This window comes from Prunus mume, linkage group LG5 (assembly GCF_029339155.1).
Source record: "Prunus mume cultivar Tortuosa linkage group LG5, ASM2933915v1, whole genome shotgun sequence".
NCBI classification, from domain to species: Eukaryota; Viridiplantae; Streptophyta; class Magnoliopsida; order Rosales; family Rosaceae; genus Prunus; species Prunus mume.
In genome coordinates this window covers 23,652,637-23,670,758 of record NC_142702.1, presented here as the reverse complement: position 1 = coordinate 23,670,758, position 18,122 = coordinate 23,652,637, and the positions used below count along the sequence as shown (strand labels likewise).

Sequence of the window (18,122 nt, the reverse complement as noted above, 5' to 3'; positions counted from 1 at the left end):
CTATGAATGAATACAGAACTGAAGAAAAACACCAAAGACTCAATTAAGGATGCAAAATACCACTTTTTGTGTGTACATCGAAGCCATTTTCTGTATTTATGCAGTTCCTGTACATTTTTTGTAATTTACAGAGATTTATGGATAGTCACACAGGGCCTCTGTTTATATTGTTTATACAACCAGTACCTGTAATGTGTATTTTTCGAAATACCCTAAGCAAACTCTTAACACCTTCTGAGTAAGCTAAATTCAACTTAGAAACAACCAGGACTGTTTCTGAACCCATAGTTGCTAAAATTGTAATGGAAGTGATGACAATTTCTTTAGAAAAGCCCTCTGAAGAGCATAGGCCGCCGAACTGTCGTTACACACCAATTCTTGTGCTGTTGTTTTCTAACATTTTCATTGAGAGCAGCAATTACCACTGCAAGGCATCTGGTCTTCTTGTTTCTGCTTCAAAATTTGTCTCTTCACATCTACAGATCCACTTTCCAGTAAACTTGGCACCTCCAGCATCTGTTCAAACATTAGGATTGAAGCATAATCAGATGAAAGCCTTGAAGCATAATCTGTTCAAACATTAGGTCATAAGAAGCTATTAATACATGTTGCAGACAGAATATATACCTTCAATGTGAGATCTCTGAAACATTGTTGAACATTTTCTCTAGTTTTAGCACTACATTCAAGAAACAGACATTTATGCTCCTGTGCAAGAGCCATTCCCTCTTCTCTAGTTACAGCCCTCTCGTTTTCCTGGAAAGTGTTAAACAACATAGGAATGAGATATCCCCAGCATCTTTGAAGAACATGAAAACTCTGAATACATTAAAACAAAGGAAGCATGTAAAGTTTAAGATATACCCTGTCAACTTTATTCCCAACTAGAATTTTGATACACTCAGGATTAGTGGAGTACGTCTCTACTTCCTTTGCCCAGATATTCGACAAATTTGTAAAGGTTTCTCGCCGTGTCACGTCATACACTAGAATTGAAATCAAATGAAAAATCATTCAGATTTTGTCCACCACAAATCAGCTCTATTGCTAGAGAAAAAATTATTCTAAACTAAGCCCATGAACAGAAACAAAAGAGTAATACTTTTTGGGAAGAGTTAGTTTCGTGAATGCAATGACATACCAAGAATAATTCCATGTGCACCTCTGTAGTAAGAACTTATAACTGTTCCAAACCTCTCCTGTCCAGCTGCAAAAGGAAAAAAAGAAGCTTAAAAGCTATGTAAAATCAACAATTCAGCATTCAGTGAAAAAACCAATGAGGGCAATTAATGAATACCTGTGTCCCATATTGTAAGCTTCAATCTCTTCCCACCAACTAAAAGCTGTTTGATCTTGAAATCCACACCTTGAAATGGTTGTTAAAGCATATCAGCACTAAAACTAACTATTTCAGAAAATTACAAGAAAAGTACAAAGTTTTACAATTTTCCTTGAATTGCACATTAAGGTAGGCAGAATAATTTCCTATGCTCTTAACTTAGTCACCAATTAGTCTACCTATATATATGAACACCCCAAATCTAGTCACAGATTTTGCATATTGCATCATGAAAAATACAAGAAAACCTTTGTAATCTCTTCCCTCCCTCACCCCTCAGAACAAAAAATTACAAGAAAAGTAGACAAATCAAAACTAATCTATTAAAACTATATAAAAAAAAGCATGCCATTGCCACCAATATAAAGAAACCAACATGTACTTAATTTGCAACAGAAAGATACAGAACATCAGCACTTCCCAGGACTTAACCATGAAATGAAAATCTTGGGAGAGATAAAAAAAAAGGGCATTCAAAGAAAATAAGAGAAGAAGAAATACCAATGGTGGGAGACAGGTCTTGTACAAAGTTGGAGATGAAGCTGAGCAGAAGACTGCTCTTTCCAACACCACAATCACCAGCCAACAAAATCTTGAAAGAGTAATCATAATTGTTGCTTCCTGCTTTTGGTGAAGAACCCTTCATTCTTGATGCTCAATTAATTACACTCACCAAAAAAAATAAAACAGAAAATATAAAAGCCTGTCACTATGTGAAGGTGGTATATCTTTCATTAAGCACACAAGAACTAGAGAGGGAGGGGGGGGGGGGAGAGAGAGAGAGAGAGATGGACAACTAATGGGAAACTTCCTGAGGTAGGAGACAGGTGGCGTTGGCGGGTAGCATACGTGTACACTGTATATGAGAGATATCTAGTTTTGTTGTCTAATGATTTTTTTAAAATAATAATAATTACATTACATTATAATTAATTTTGACGTTGATTTAAAAAGGATTAAGAATGATTGCAGTCCTAAAACGGTGGAATTAGCGTATATGAATTGCAGGTTTATGTATGTGTAGGACACAATTCTTCTTTCCTTGAACGGCTTTTGCAGCTTTGTTAGACTCTTTGCCCCACGCGCACTCTTGGCCGGAGTTTTGGCATTTAACACTTCGTCTCCTTGTGAATCAAATGCTTAATGGCTTAATCAAAGAACAGTGGAGCATAGTTTTATCAGATATGTAGCCCACCTAACATAAGATTAGGGACATGAACGGGTCTTATATTTAATCTTAATGGAAAATGCTATGGACGTGTAAATTAGTGGTCTTATATTTAATCTTTATGGCACTCTTGTAGTGTGTATGTGATAAATTCTCCTTTCGCTTGTAATTTTCAAAAATATATATGGGATTAGTGACTGTTGAGACCTGTGTCCATTGTCATGTTGAACCTCTTTGTCCATTATCGATTGATTTTAAGTTAGATGTTCAAATTTTATGAATAAATTTGTATCTAGTATTTATTGGCTTTTTAAGAATAAGTACAAGAAGAAAACAAATTATTTCAATTTCCGACTTCTTCCACGTGTGTTAATACATAAGGAATTAAAAAACCATTTCAATTTCACTTTAAAATATGTAATTGAATAACATCAAACCAGAAATTTTTATTTAGAAAGAACATCAAACCCAAATTGAATCAACTAGAAAGAGAATAGTTGATCCAATTCTAATTTCTTACGACTCTTTCTATATTCCTAAATTCCCCAATTTCTTACTTTATTCATTTCAATTAAATAAACCTGCCAATAAAGCATTAAAGTGTCATATGAATAGACTCAATCAAAAATATATTTTAGTGAGAGACCCCTTTTCTTTTTGGTTGATTATGTAATTTTTTAAAATGGAAGGATTGGATTGGAGCCTTCATCTAAACCAGAAATGACATCATGTACGTACGCAAGCACAAGGTGATGAGCTAAGCTGTCTGTGCCACAGCTCAACAAGTGTTCACCATGCAAAGCAGCATGCAAAACCAGCACGCAAGCAGAGGTAGACCAACGGCCATCCTCGTCATCTTCTTCTGTGTATCCATTTATTCTTATAAAAATGTTGAAAAATACACAACTACTTAACCGCTCGATCGACAAGGCGAATTTCTACAAAAATCTAAAATAAAATGTTATTGACGAGAACGAATTATCAACAAGCGCCCATGGCCTAATGGATAAGGCGTCTGACTTCTAATCAGGCGATTGTGGGTTCGAGTCCCACTGGGCGTGCAAATCAATATTTTTCCTTTTTTTATTTTTTATTTTTTCAAACGATAACTGTTTTTCTTTTCTCCTTATAATATTGTAGAAGCCCAACAAGCCCCAATCTTTAATGCTCCCAAATTATGAAATCAGTTAACACATATTAAGGACTTGAAAGCTCGGTTTACTGTGGGTGAGGGAGAAACACTTGTGTGGAACGGAGATAACACTCTGTTGCTATCCACGGCCAATCGCGACATGCCACGCATGATAATTTTCCACATGGCCATCTGTGATTGGTTGGAAATAGCAAAGTAATGCTATCCTCGTTTCATACAAGTTTTTCTGGTGAGGGAGGGAACAAAAGAGGAATTTAGCAACGTTGAAGTTCAAATCATTTAGTCATTAATTATTGCATTTGCTTTAACCTACTAGTATACAAAGTCTTGTCAATTCAAAAGCCTGCATTACATGAGGAAAAAGAGAATCATCAAAGTACTAAAAACAGAGTCTACCCAGGAAATTAATGAACATGCCACACTACTGTAACAACTTTGTTAAAAATCAGTCTTTTCCATCCACATTCTTGTTGCCTCCATCAACCACCAGGTCAAAGTGCCTCAGAAAAACGCAACTCAGCAGGGCCAGGACCCAAAATCCCTTTTTGTTCACTAATCTTGCCCAGGCCAGGAGGTGGCTCTACCGGTACGCTCTTTTCATCATCTCTCCAGACAGTCGTCACTGGCACTTGCCACTCTCTCTAAAGTATCAAAAGAAAACCAGAAAAAATAAAATTAGAGTAGTAGTCCAATCATATAAATAAGAAAATTCAAGCCAAGCAAGCACAGATATAAAAAGTAAAAAAGAAAGGAAGGAAAGAAAAAAGCACTGAAGAGCACCACAATACGAGGTTTCCATCATAACTATTAATATCAAATCTACCTTAAAACAAGCTGATTATTAGGATTAAAATTGTTGATTTTTCAGTGACTAGAAGACTAGTCATGCTTCGTGGGCCCAATTTCAATGTATTTTTAGCAAATTTTAAAATACTTGCCTCATCCTGAATGTAAGTTACATCATGCAGCAATGGTGTCGTAAGTGGGGGAGCAACATCAGGGTCTGGCTTTTGAAATATAAATGTGGTATACAGACCTGCAAAAGGAAAATGCCCAACAAATGGGAAACTATACATAGAGCAAGTTGCAAAAGACAACATTGTAGAAACAAATGGCAACAAATGCATTACCTAACACATCATATGATCGAGGAAGAAGCCTTCCTCTAGGATCCACAAGGTTTGGACCAAAATTCATTATCATGCCTGCAAATTGTGCTCTTACAGAGAAAAGTGAAATAGGAAAGAAGAAAAATCAGCCATGATAAGTTTAAACAAACTTGTGCAAAATGAATAGAAAATAATAACTATGGTTTTAAGGTTTTATTCACAGGAATTTATTTTTTTCTTGAAAAATACACTGGAGTCATGCTTGTGAAAAATTTAACAAGAAAACAAAAATTCAAAACCTGTTGTCATCATAAAATTCTGTTAAGTTTTGAATCTCCACATACTCCAGACCAGCTTCTCTGGCTAACCTGAAAAACTTACAACAGAAACGGATAATCAAGATCAATTGAAAATCACCATTAAGGCATTAAACAAGTAAAAGACAACCAATCAAAGGGAGCATGTGTGTGCCACGAAGCAAAGGAGTTGGTTAAATGGTGCTATGGTTGAAACCCATATTCACTTGATAGTCAAACATACCATTCCTACTCTGGCGTAAATTTTAAATTTTCAAATATCCATTCACTTAAGAGGCACGATTATGGTTAATTAATTTCAAACCAAAGAAGAAGTATCAGTCAGAAAACCATCTTAAAATAAGGAACCTCCATGTGTGAAGCTTTAAAAAAGAGGGAATCTTGTAATGCCAGAAAGTACTATGTATGCCACACTAAGAAATACAACAACCTACAACCAGAATCAAAGTTTGAAAGCAAAATTATAACAGAAACAAAAATAAACCTGATGAAGCTCGGGAAATGAACCAAGCAATGAATTTCAGGAGAGATGTCATTAGCAAATTTCAGCTGGTATTTCTTTCCAAATAACGGGAACCTGAAAGTTTGAAGTATATTCATTGAGGGAAAAAGATTGAGCACCCAAAATCATCCAAGAAAACAAAAGCTAAGAGATACATGTTTAATATCTCAAACTTATACGTACTTCTCGTCCTCAACTTCAAAGGTGATCATGTAGTTCTCTGATCTAATGCAGTTGGGAACAATGTTCGGTTTCATGCCACTGCTTCTATTGTGGTATGCTTCAACATTCTTCTGGTACTTTGCCCTGTAAGAAAACATAAATGCAAATAATCTAGCAATAACTATTTCCCTGCCCCAAGGCTGAATTAGAACTATTTTGATGTTTCACATATAAGAGGGCCATGTATATCAAAACAATTCAACAAATGTTCAAATTTAACCAAATAAATAAATTTAATATATAAAATAACAAATTAAACAACAGGTCCTTTTAAAGCATATTCCATACCATATTGTAGATGAGTCAGGAGTAATACCAAAAAAATAACCCCCCGGCTTCAATAAGGATGATACGTTAAACAATAGTTTCCTTGCTCTCTCCTCAGTTTCAAAACACAGCTGCAAGTGAAAATGCTTTTAAGATTCGGAATATGCAATTCTGAAGTATCATTAAAACTAAAAAAGAAACAAGCACACGACCATTAAAAAGAAAATCTTTAGATATATTAGAAACCTGCAAATTCTTCAAGCAGCAAACTAAATCTGCTGGGTTTGTCTGATCTTTCAGATGTATCTCTACATCCTCCTATCAAAGCAATCCACTGTCAAATAATGCAGGACTGAAAAGACAGAAAATTATCCAAAGCAACTTAAAGCAGCCAAAATTTTCAACCCATATATATAAATTTCTCATCTAGAGCTATATTTCATATCAGTTGAGTCCTGGATAAATGTCAACGAACAACAGTCATCAGATACAGTTGAAACCTGTGATTGAAATTGCACAGTACCAACTACGACAAAATTTTAATTGTTAGTTTATGGAAAAACAGTCTATGTGCGAAATCAAGAGTAACTACAGAAACAAAGGACAGAAATCAATAATTTAAGTCAGCACACTTCGTATCTGGCTAGTGACAATTTTGGGTTTCAAACGACAACAAAATCTTTACTTTCATATTTCATGGAAACTTCTTAAAGGCACTGCTAAAGAATTCATGGAGTTACATTGGTTAAATTGTCCACCAAAGTGAGTTATAAACGTCGTGAGTTGCTCAACCATATGGCTCATGAGGTCAATTGCTTTAAAGCTATAGAAATGATATCGTATATCACCAGTTCCCAAAATCGTTATCCTTTCATTCAAACCAATTCCTCTGAAGGCCTCCACTACAACAGTTATTTGGAAAATAACGAAATTGAACACGAACGAAGAGTAACACCAACAAAGACACCCAATTCATGCTAGAATAAAGCCACCTGATTCTAAATCTTCAAATAAAGGAAGCAAAAACAACAAAGACAAACAATGCAGTAAGAGTGTAAGAGTAAAGAAAGAGAGTCTGACCATACAAGGGTCAAGCTCAAAAAAGTCAGCAGTATAAGCCTTCCTCTGGCTCTCCCATGCTTCTCTTCTTTGGCTTATTCCAGATGATGAACCATCTACCCATTGCAACAAGCAGCACCACCATTTTTAACTCAGCCATTGTACAAAAATATACACAGAAAACACACGAAACCATACCAATTCCAATGTAATGGCCAATTTGAGCTTCGTCCCATTTCTCTGCATCAACTCCTCCACCGCAATACAATTCACACACCTTGAAAACCACTACCACAAATATCACTCAATTATACAAACACAAAACTGTGCCTGTGAAGAGAGAGACTGAGATTTCTAGGGCAGAAGAAACAGACCGTAGCGTAAGGATGCACGAAGATCCTGGTGAGTGCAGCTTTCGCGAACTCGTAGAGTCGGTGGTGAGTCGACTCGGCCCTCGGGCCCGCGTGCTGACTCATCCCTGCAGCTCAAGTCCCACAGAGTCAGGGACAACAATACAGTCACAGACGACGCTTATCACAAAATGCAATTACCTCCAACCTCAGGTCCTGCTTGGCAAATTAAATTTTCCGCGAACCCGACCCGAATTAAACCCAACAAATTCGGACTTTTCTCTTTAGGTAAAAGTTTCTAGCCACAAAAAGTTGTTTAGGTTTGGCAGAAGAGAAAGAAAAAAAACATGAGCGGAGACGAGACCTTGGTGGAAGCGGCGCTCCGAGTTTTGAACACGGCGGACCCGTTCGAGAAGGCCCGAGTTGGCGACTCGGTGGCGGCTCAGTGGCTCGGAGGGGCCATCACTCGCGCCTACGACGCTTCCGTGGACCTTCCCGTACCGGATCGTCCTGCCAGGCTCAGCAACGTTGCGTAGGCTTTGTCAATTTACAGTGCTGGAGTGTGTGTTGCTTTTGTGCGCCAAGTGTTTGATGAAATGCGCGTGTGTGTATGCAGGTGAAGTTGGTTGCGCCGGGGCTGATGCCGAAGCTGGGAAAGGGCGGGAGCTTGCAGAGCAGGCAGGCCATAGTGCATAGCCTCGCGCACACTGAGAGTTGGGCTATTGACTTGTCTTGGGTACTGTAGAGCTGGCCCTTAGCTGCTTGGGCCCTTTCAAGGCCTTTTTCATTTTTATTTTATTCTATTTGTGAAAATCAATAGAAGCATTGGTTCTTGGAGCTTTCAATCTCTTGGCTCTTCATACTTGAACAAAATAATTAATAAATAATTGTGGGGCTAAGAGTAAGATTTGATAAAGACATGGATTTAATGTTAAACAAAAAAAATTATAAATGACCATTTATCTTTTCTGATTTAGTGGTTTAATTATGCATTTGATATTGTGTGTCTGAGTTGAGATTGGTGTTTTGTATTTCATGGCTTTTTCTCAGCCTTGAAGTTTTCATTTCCAAACCTAGTTGTGTAAGATTTGTTCAGAGAGTATGTTGCATTGTTTGTCACATCTAGTTGATCTTCTTATCTTATCTCTTCTTAAATGAGAAGGAATAAAGGGAAGAAAAAAAAAAAAAACAAAGGAGATACGTTCATGTTGGGATTTAGGAAAATCCTGATTAGGGAACGTAGCGGAGTATTTCAACACGGGAGGTTTCCCCAATGCAGGATGAAAGTTGCGTAATGGGAGTGCCAATTGATCGCCACGGGCACGTTACATATCAATGAGCACGCATCCTGTAACAATCTCGCATTACTCATCCTGCATTGGAGAAAAACTATGCAAAGTAGCTTTCTATCTCATATTGTTGTTTGGTATTTCAATCATGTCAATTCTAAGTTATTTTATTCAATTATTAAGTTGAATTTTGATTATTTAAATCAATTGCCTTTAGTTTTTGAAAATCTGAATTGGTCTTGTTCATGGTTATATTAATAGTATATTCGTATTGATTGTTGTAGGACATAATTGCTAGGTTTGGGAAGCAAGAGGCAATGCCGAGTGAGTTCTTCACGGATTTCGTAAAGGTGGCTCAGGACGAAGGCCGTCACTTCACTCTCCTGGCAACTCGGCTTGAGGAGATGGGTTCTTTCTATGGAGCATTGCCGGCTCATGACGGCCTCTGGGCCTCTGCCGCTGCCACTTCCAAAGACCTAACCGCACGCCTGGCTGTCGAGCATTGCGTGCATGAGGCAAGAGGGTTGGATGTGCTGCCAACAACCATCTCCCGGTTCCGAAAAGGAGGCGACGACACGACAGCTGATTTGCTAGAGAGCGTGGTTTACCCTGAAGAAATAACCCACTGTGCTGCTGGAGTGAAGTGGTTCAAGTATCTTTGCATGAGGCTGGTGTCTGATGAGGAAGAAGATGAAGTGATTAAAAAGTTTCATGCCATTGTGAGGACGTATTTCAGGGGACCTTTGAAGCCTCCTTTCAATGAAGAGGCGAGGAAAGCTGCTGGGTTTGGGCCTCGCTGGTATCAGCCTCTTGCTGTCAAAGAGCAGGGCACCAACCCTACCAAGCATGAGGGAGCATGAAGGACATGACCATCATCATTGTTGAAGCAATAAAATATCCTTTTCTTTTCTTTTTTCACGTGTGGTTTGATATCTTCAAATTAGCGAGATTAAGAATTAAAATACTAATACAATTGAAAAGAAAAATGGATCCAATACATATGCTATTCGGTTGTAGAGGGTAGAGTGTTTTTCAGACTGAAGGTGACACAGATAGGTTTAATACTAATACATATATATGAGACTCCAGAAGGTCATGTAGCAGCAGGAGCACTCATACAAGTAATATAGTTATTTTCATTGCTAAACATCTCCCACTTCTGTGTCCATCAGCAGCATGTAATCCTGTAGCTGAAGTGCAGGAAAGATAAATTCTAGTTCTTCTGGCCGAGGAAATTCCTGTATTAAGAATCATAAACACGTGAGCCGGTAAGTTTGGATATACCCCATAATAAGAAGTTCAATATTTAAGGAAGTTGAGGTTACACCTCAAACTCCAAAACCAATTACGCATATTGAGAGGAGTTGGACTAGTCCTCTTATTGCTAATTGGTTATGGGGTGGAACCTCAACTTCCTTCATGGTATCAAAGCAAGCTATCTCACCTCTGAAATCCTTTGTCATTCATCATACGCAGGTTCAGCTTCAGCATAGATTGAAGTATGCTTCTTATCATCTGCTTTTTTCTTCAAGCGACAGAGAACAAAATCCCTCTGCATAACCCATGTCAAAATCATAAGTACCTACGGACATTAAGCCATTAACTACCAGCAATTCCATTTCTTATAAGATCACACACATCAAAAGCATTAGTTCATGAACACACACTAAGCCAATGGACAAAACTTGATGCTGTACAATCCAAACACAGCACAAAATATATATAACAAACTTTGCAAATAATCAAGCATGGATGAAAGGAATGACCTGCTGGGCCAGCTTAGGATTAGGGTTGGCTTCATCTTCAACAAGATAATACTCGTACATGACCCAGTTGGTCTTCTTCGATTGACGCACACGACCTTCATAGAAGGTCAAGGTCTTCTTTCTCCCAGTGGACCCTGGAGCCTTGATCACACGTTCTCTGCCTGTGATTTTCCAGAAGCCTAGCGCAGTGGTCCTTTCGATGCGAGCGCTGTTGTTGTACTTGTAAACCCTTGGGCTGAAGAAGAACATATCCTGATATGGCGACTCTGGCTCTGTGAACAGCCCTGCATATGCAACACAAAACAAAATATCCTAATTTGAAACCAACCCAATTCAAGTTTACTAAAAACACAACGTTCATTTTTTTTTTCAAGTAATTTTTATTAACAACAGATCAAGATTGTATATACATAACAAACATGCAGTATTAATGAGAAATGTGTAGATAAGTAAGAAATTAGGAGAGACAGATTAATGGATTACCAGGAACATCCCAAGGCTCGTGCTTGCAGATATCAATCTCAGGGATGATGTGGTCAACCTGTTTCTTCTCCCTCAAGTAGTGGCTCACCAGTTCCTCTTCAGTGGGAAGGAATCTGAAGTAGCTGTCCATCTCTCTCTCTCTCTCTCTCTCTAACAAGCAAGAGGAAGCAGCAATGGATCAGTAGAGTGAAGTTGTATTTTATAGACAAACTCAACCTACGAGTTTTTTCTTTCTTTCTTTTCTTTTTTAAATGTTGTTTTTCATCAACCCATCTTGGAGGTTAGAGTACTTTACATTTTGGAATCTCCCTCAAGTCATAAAAGTCTTTTCTGTTCTTTGAGTAAGTTAAGAGGTCCTTTTCCTACATTGAATTCCACATCAAAATATAAACAAAATATGAATAGTTTTACCAGGCTAGCTAACAAAAATTGTGTCACCAGAGTGATGTCAAATTTGAATAAATAAATGACACATTGCTACATGTAGATAACAATATTTGACGAATAAATTTAAGGGGTAATTACATACATTTTAACACCATGTGGTTCATTACGAATTCTTACACCATCGGCCTCTCTGTTCAGTTTAAACGTCATATTAACTTTAGAATTTTTAGTGCAACTTTAGCGAAAAAAAGATAAAAGAGAGATTTAACAATCTTGGCACTGCCAAGTGATAATGGTTTTGATTTTATTCTTCTCTGTATTTATATATAATAATAAAAATATTTTAGAGTTTGTGATTGGAGAAATGGTGATATATCCAATAGGCTTTTGAAACTTTACCCCCAACTAGTCTTTCATGAACTTGTTCACCAAGTAGTCTTTTTCGACCCCACCTCAAATATTTGCCTCCATTCTCTGCACCAAAAGTACCATCATTCACAATATTTTTCTTCTTCTTTCTGTTACATGCTCCCAACTTGCCAATTGCCATTGTACCTCTTCTAGTAAATCAGATTATCTAACTTTTGATAAAGATATGGACTGATCACATCGAAAACTTATAATGAATTTCAATGCAAATGTGTAAGTCATACATGGGCGATTCTACACCATATATAAATTATGGATCATATTATTGTTCACATCGGAACAACTCTATCAAGACGGTTTACAACCGTGTCTATGAAGCCTGAGCACATCTCTTTTGTCTTGCAATGAAACAAGTATTCGACTCAAAAAGAAAAAAAAAAAAGAAAAAAAAGAGAGAGACTGAATCCGAACATTAGTAAAAAGGAAACTCATTTTCCGCAACTATTAGACAAACATAATGAAATGATTTGTTCATTTGAGAAATAATTGGGAGAGTATTTTGTTGTTTTGGCATTGGGAGAGAGTACATATATACATACAAACCCGAAACACTTACATGAATTTCAAAATAAAAATACAAAATTCTGCACATTAAAAAGGAAATTTATTCTTGAAAAATCGTAGTGATCTTTTTCTGTGCCATGTTTGTAAATTATCATTTGGAATTAGATGGGAAATCATGCAAAACCTTTATATATATATATATATGTTAGAAAGTTTAGGGGAGGGAAAGGCTACCCCACACCCAAGGCCAGGGCAAACTCCAGATCTTTTCGTGTTTACAGAGGAATTTACAGGTTATCCACAAAACACGGAACTGCTGGCAGTGGGACTCAAACGCTAGTGGTAATTCAATTATTTAAATCAGTTGTCTTTAGTTTTTAAAAATCTGAATTGATCTTGTTCATGGTTATATTAATAGTATATTCGTATTGATTTTTGTAGGACATAATTGCTAGGTTTGGCAAGCAAGAGGCGATGCCAAAAGAGTTCTTCACGGATTTCGTAAAGGTGTCTCAGGACGAAGGCCGTCACTTCACTCTCGTCGCAGCTCGGCTTGAGGGGTTCTTTCTATGGAGCATTGCCCTCTCGCGACGGCCTATGGGCCTCTGCCGCTGCCACTTCCAAAGACCTAACCGCACCCCTGGCCGTCGAGCATTGCGTGCATGAGGCAAGAGGCCTCGATGTGCTGCCAACAAACATCTCCCGGTTCCGAAACGGAGGTGATGACACAACAGCTGATATGCTAGACAGCGTGGTCTACCGTCTACCCTGAAGAAATAACCCACTGTGCTGCTGGAGTGAAGTGGTTAGTATCTTTGCATAAGGCTGGTGTCTGATGCTGAAGAAGATGAAGTGATTAAAAAGTTTCATGCAATTGTGAGGTCGTATTTTCAGGGGGACTTTGAAGCCTCCTTTCAATGAAGAGGCGAGGAAAGCTGCTGGGTTTGGGCCTCGCTGGTATCAGCCTCTAGCTGTCAAGGAGCAAGGCACCAGCCCTACCCAGCATGAGGGAGCATGAAGGGCATGACCATCACCATTGTTGAAGCAATAAAATATCCTTTTCTTTTCTTTTTTCACGTGTGATTTGATATAGCGAGATTAAGAATTAAAATACTAAATATGGAAATACCAATACAATACAATAGTCACAAGGATACAAATGAAAAGAAAAATATAGGTTTAATACTAAGAATATTACTGAGACTTGAAGGTGACAGAGATAGGTTTAATACTATACATATAGCAAGACTCCAGCAGGTCCCATGCAGTGTGTAATCCTGTAGCTTCAGTGCAGGAAAGATTCATTCCGGTTCTTCTGGCTGAGGATATTCCTGTATTAAGAATCATAAACAAGCGAGTGGTTAAGTTTGGATATACCCATAATCAAAAGTTGAGGCTCTACTCTAAAACCAATTACACTTCCCACGGCCAATTGGTTATGAGTTGAAACCTCAACTTCTTTATCTCACCTCAGAAATCAAGGGGCATTCATCAGGTTGAGCAAAGATTGAACTATCCTTCTTATCTTGTTTTTTCTTCAAGCAACACAGAACAAAATCCCTCTGCATAAGTTGAAGACCCCTTATCAAAATCATAAGCATTTGCAATTCTTATAAGATCAGTGATCACACACACATCAAAAGCATTAGTTCTTGAAAACACACTAAGCCAATGGACAAAACTTGATGCTGCACAATCCAAACACAGCACAAAATATATAACAATCATGGATGAAAGAGAATGACCTGCACCTGCTGGGCCAGCTTAGGTGTAGGGTTGGCCTCATCTTCAATTAGACAATATTCATGCATGACCCAGTTGGTCTTTTTATATGGAGGCACACGACCTTCATAGAAGATGAGGTCCTCTTTCTCACAATGGACCCTCCAGCCTTGATCACACGTTCTTTGCCTGTGGTTTTCCAGAAGCCTCGGGCAGTGGCGCTGTTAGTGCGAGCATAGTTGTTGTCGCTGTACTTGTAATCCCTTGGGCTGAAGAAGAACATACCCTGATATGGCGAGTCTGGCTCTGTGAAAAGCCCTTCATACAGCGCTGCATTGCAAATGCAACACAAAACAAAATATCCAAATTTGAAACCAACCCAATTCAAGTCTTCAAGTACCAAATACTAAAAACACAATAAGAACTTTTTTATTTTTTATTTTTTTTGGGGTTTAATTAACAACATAACAAGATTGTATATACATAACAATCATACACAGTATTAATGGATTACCAGGTACATCCGAAGGCTCGTAGTTGCAGATATTAATCCCAGGGATGATGTGGTCAACCTGTTTCTTGTTCCTCAAGTAGCTCACCAATTCTTCTTCAGTGGGAAGGAATCTGTAGTTGCTGTCCATCTCTCTCTCTCTCTCTCTCTCTCTCTCTCTCTCTCTCTCTAACAAGCATGAAGAAGCTGCAATGGCATCAACAGTAGAGTGAAGTATTTTATAGACGAACTCACCCCAATCCCTCCTAAGGGAAACAAGTTTTACTGACACGCCACGCGTTTTTTCTTTTTCTTTTTTTAAATGTTGTTTTTCATCAACCTTTCTTGGAGTTAGCTTGTTAGAATAGTTTACATTTTGGAATCTCCCTCGATCAAGTCACAAAAATATTCTCTGGTCTTTTATTAGTAAGTTAGAGGTCCTTTTCCTACGTACATTGAATTCCACATCAAAATATGAATAGTTCTTCCAGGCTAACAAAAATTGCGTCGCCAAAGTGATGTCAAATTTAAATAGATGACACATATTGCGACATGTAGACAATGTTTGATGAATAAATTTAAGGTCTAATTACATTTTAACACCCATATGATTTAGAGTATGTAACACCCATGTGGTTTAGAGTATGTAATAAATTGTTCCATATCTTCTAAAAATTGGCAAAACTAAAGTTATGAATCCTTACACTATCGGCCCCTCCAGTTTAAACGTCAAGTTAACTTTAGGTTTTTAGGCGCAACCCTCGTTTTTTTTTTTTCATTTTTTTACATGAACTACAAATGGGGTTTTCAAGGTTCACTCATAAACCTTTATCTAGATTCTTCTAAAGACAAATACACAGGCTTGGATACACTTCATGTTCACTCAATAATTAACATCAAGGAAATTTACAGGCTTCTCTGTACTCTCAATAAACAAAGCAGAGAGTAGTGCATAAAGTAAAATTTTCTAACCAATTAAAGCAGGCAAAAATGTGCAAAAGCATGAAACTACAAAGCAAATATTGACTATGGAAAACTCCTTCCCATTTCCTCACCTTTTCTAGATTCCCTTTTAATTTGCATTGGCATTGGTGTTTAGGCTTTTGAAACTTTGCCCCCAACTAGTCTTTCATGAACTTGTTCACCAAGTATTCTTCGACCCCACCTCAAATATTTGCCTCCATTCTCTGCACCAAAAGTACCATCTTTCACAATTTTTTTCTTCTTCTTTCTGTTACATGCTCCCCACTTGCCAATTGCCATTGTACCTCTTCTAGTAAATCAGATTATCTAACTTTTGATAAAGATATGGACTGATCACATCGAAATCTGATAATGAATTTCAATGCAAATGTGTAATTCATACATGGGCGATTCTACACCATATATAAATTATGGACCACATTATTGTTCACATAAGAACAACTCTATTAAAGTCGGTTTACAGTATAATCAAACCGTGTCTATGAAGCCTTAACACAACCTCTTAGTAAAAAGGAACATTAGACCCGGAAAAAAAAAATTGAAACAAGTATTCGACCCCAAAAAAAGAAAACCGAATTCCGAACATTCAGAAAATAAATTCAAGAAATTATTAATTAAATGAGGAACTTCACATTTTTTCATATTAAAAAAATTAAAATTAAAAACTCAGATAATATATCTATTAAACAAACTATAATGAAATGATTTACTAGGACCCAAAAAAAAAAAAATTTTATTTTATTCATTTGAGAAAATAATTGAGAGAGTATTTTGTTGTTTTGGCCTTGGGAGAGTATAAATACAAACACGAAATCTCTACATTAATTCAAAACAAAAAAAGATGACCGAATTTTTTTACAGGGAAAATGACATTTGGAATTAGATGGGAAGTCATGTAAAATTTTGCACCCATTGGTACCTCAAATGATTTTGCTGTCACCAAGCAAATTGAGTTTCATGTGACAAAATTAGTGTGATTTTCTCAACCGCCACCATGGTTATTTCTAAGAAATCTTTCCTAGCTTAATTTAAAGTGCAGGGCATCAACCCTGTATACACAGCATGGGGGAGCATGGGGGCATGACCATTACCATTGTTGAAGCAATAAACTAAATGTCAAATTAGTGAGATTAAGAATTAAAATACTAATTATGGAAATACCAAATACAGTATAATACAATACTCACAACACAAGGGTACAATTTAAAATAAAATGGCAGAGATAGATTTAATACTAATACATATAGTAAGCTCCAGCAGCAGGTCATTTCTTGCTAAAAATCTCAAACTCCATCTCCTCCGAGATGTTATCCTGTAGCTGAAGTGCAGGAAAGACTAATTCCAGTTCTTCTGGCTGAGGACATTCCTGTATTAAGAATCATAAACAATCGAGCGGTCAAGTTTGGGTATACCCATAATCAGACGTTTGTATTGAAGGAAGTTGAGGTTTCACTCCAAAATCAATAACACGTATTGAGGGGAGTTTGTCTATTCCTCTCGTTGCCAATTGATTATGGGGTGGAATCTCAACTTCCTTCCTTCCTGGTATCAGAGCAAGCTATCTCACCTCCTCCGAAATCCCAAGCCATTCAGCATATGCAGGTTCAGCTACAGCACATATTGAAGTTACGTTCTTAACTGCATTTTTCCTCAAGCGACACAGAACAAAATCCCTCTGCATAAGTTGAAGACCCCATATCAGAATGATAAGCAATTGCATTTCTTATAAGATCAGTGACTACACACACATCAAAAGCATTAGTTCATGAAACATTAAGCCAACAGACAAAACTTGATGCTCAAGCATGGACGAAAGAGAATGACCTGCTGGGCCAGCTTAGGATTTGGAATGGCTTCGTCTTCACAGAGATAATACTCGTGCATGACCCAGTTGGTCCTGTTACATTGAGTCACACGACCTTCATAGAAGATCAAGGTCTTCTTTCTCCCAATGGACCCTCGAGCACCCTTGATCACACGTTCTTTGCCTGTGATTTTCCAGAAGCCTCGCCCAGTGACCCTGTTGGTGCGAGCTCTGTTGTTGATGTACTTGTAATCCCTTGGGCTGAAGAAGAACATATCCTGATATGGCGACTCTGGCTCTGTGAACAGCCCTGCATTGCAAATGCAACACAAAACAAAATATCTAAATTTGAAACAAGAAAAATCCCAAGGCTGAGATTGATATGCAAACAATCATGTATTACCAGGTAAATCCCAAGGCTCGTACTTGCAGATATCAATCTCAGGGATGATGTGGTCAACTTTAAAATCTTTGTCCCTGTTTCTTCTTCCTCAAGTAGTGGTTCACCAGTTCCTCTTCAGTGGGACAGAATCTGAAGCCGCAGTCCATCTCTCTCTCTCTCTCTCTCTCTCTCTCTCTCTCCTGTGGATACAACAAGCAAGAAGAAGCTGCAATGGCATCAGCAGAGTGAAGTTGTATTTATAGGCAAAACTCACCCCAATCCGTCCAAGGAATTAAGTCCTGAACTTCCCAAACAAGTTTTGCTGACATGTCACGCTTTTTTCTTTTTCTTTTTTAAATGTTGTTTTCATCAAATCTCCCTCAAGTCACAAAAATA

At 37.7% G+C, this 18,122-nt stretch overlaps 4 protein-coding genes, 1 long non-coding RNA gene, 1 other non-coding gene and 1 pseudogene across 9 annotated transcripts; 2 read left to right on the top strand and 5 right to left on the bottom strand.

The window, feature by feature from the left end:
• Positions 1–19: 19 nt before the first annotated feature.
• LOC103332299 (ras-related protein RABC2a-like) lies at positions 20–2,113 on the bottom strand. The gene is made up of 6 exons (XM_008235025.2): positions 1,841–2,113; positions 1,298–1,366; positions 1,142–1,207; positions 865–986; positions 628–756; positions 20–516 (listed from the first exon to the last, which is right to left on the bottom strand). The coding sequence occupies exons 1-6, from the start codon at positions 1,983–1,985 to the stop codon at positions 403–405; spliced, it is 645 nt and encodes a 214-aa protein (XP_008233247.2). The 5' UTR covers positions 1,986–2,113; the 3' UTR covers positions 20–402.
• Positions 2,114–3,495: 1,382 nt separating this feature from the next.
• Positions 3,496–3,568, top strand: TRNAR-UCU (transfer RNA arginine (anticodon UCU)). Its single transcript has one exon. It is a non-coding gene; the product is annotated as a tRNA-Arg (tRNA).
• A 355-nt stretch (positions 3,569–3,923) lies between these two features.
• On the bottom strand, positions 3,924–7,985 carry LOC103332295 (S-adenosyl-L-methionine-dependent methyltransferases superfamily protein). Of its 3 annotated transcripts, XM_008235022.3 has the most exons (12): positions 7,851–7,985; positions 7,511–7,614; positions 7,335–7,413; positions 7,158–7,252; positions 6,324–6,395; positions 6,099–6,208; positions 5,772–5,894; positions 5,571–5,663; positions 5,069–5,137; positions 4,791–4,879; positions 4,599–4,696; positions 3,924–4,301 (listed from the first exon to the last, which is right to left on the bottom strand). In XM_008235022.3, exons 2-12 carry the CDS (start codon positions 7,610–7,612, stop codon positions 4,152–4,154), a joined length of 1,080 nt encoding a protein of 359 aa, XP_008233244.1. In that variant the 5' UTR covers positions 7,613–7,614; positions 7,851–7,985; the 3' UTR covers positions 3,924–4,151. The 3 variants fall into 3 exon arrangements, with proteins under 3 accessions (XP_008233244.1, XP_088908894.1, XP_088908895.1); XM_089052768.1 differs by lacking the exon at positions 7,851–7,985 and adding an exon at positions 7,688–7,709 and having other exon boundaries at positions 4,160–4,696; XM_089052769.1 differs by lacking the exon at positions 7,851–7,985 and adding an exon at positions 7,695–7,707 and having other exon boundaries at positions 4,160–4,696.
• Positions 7,782–9,810, top strand: LOC103332296 (uncharacterized). Its single transcript, XM_008235023.3, has 3 exons — positions 7,782–8,013; positions 8,103–8,222; positions 9,060–9,810. Exons 1-3 carry the CDS (start codon positions 7,834–7,836, stop codon positions 9,633–9,635), a joined length of 876 nt encoding a protein of 291 aa, XP_008233245.2. The 5' UTR covers positions 7,782–7,833; the 3' UTR covers positions 9,636–9,810.
• Positions 9,725–11,290, bottom strand: LOC103332298 (protein NTM1-like 9). Its single transcript, XM_089052770.1, has 4 exons — positions 11,025–11,290; positions 10,542–10,825; positions 10,220–10,327; positions 9,725–10,013 (listed from the first exon to the last, which is right to left on the bottom strand). The coding sequence occupies exons 1-3, from the start codon at positions 11,152–11,154 to the stop codon at positions 10,235–10,237; spliced, it is 507 nt and encodes a 168-aa protein (XP_088908896.1). The 5' UTR covers positions 11,155–11,290; the 3' UTR covers positions 9,725–10,013; positions 10,220–10,234.
• Positions 11,291–13,504: 2,214 nt separating this feature from the next.
• On the bottom strand, positions 13,505–16,128 carry LOC103332462 (uncharacterized). Its single transcript, XR_016127500.1, has 5 exons — positions 15,612–16,128; positions 14,581–14,763; positions 14,090–14,396; positions 13,814–13,906; positions 13,505–13,675 (listed from the first exon to the last, which is right to left on the bottom strand). It is a non-coding gene; the product is annotated as an uncharacterized LOC103332462 (long non-coding RNA).
• Positions 16,129–16,665: 537 nt separating this feature from the next.
• On the bottom strand, positions 16,666–17,925 carry LOC103332294 (NAC domain-containing protein 86-like; annotated as a pseudogene). Its single transcript, XR_016127499.1, has 4 exons — positions 17,748–17,925; positions 17,365–17,654; positions 17,108–17,215; positions 16,666–16,906 (listed from the first exon to the last, which is right to left on the bottom strand). The product of XR_016127499.1 is annotated as an NAC domain-containing protein 86-like (transcript).
• Between the last annotated feature and the right edge of the window lie 197 nt (positions 17,926–18,122).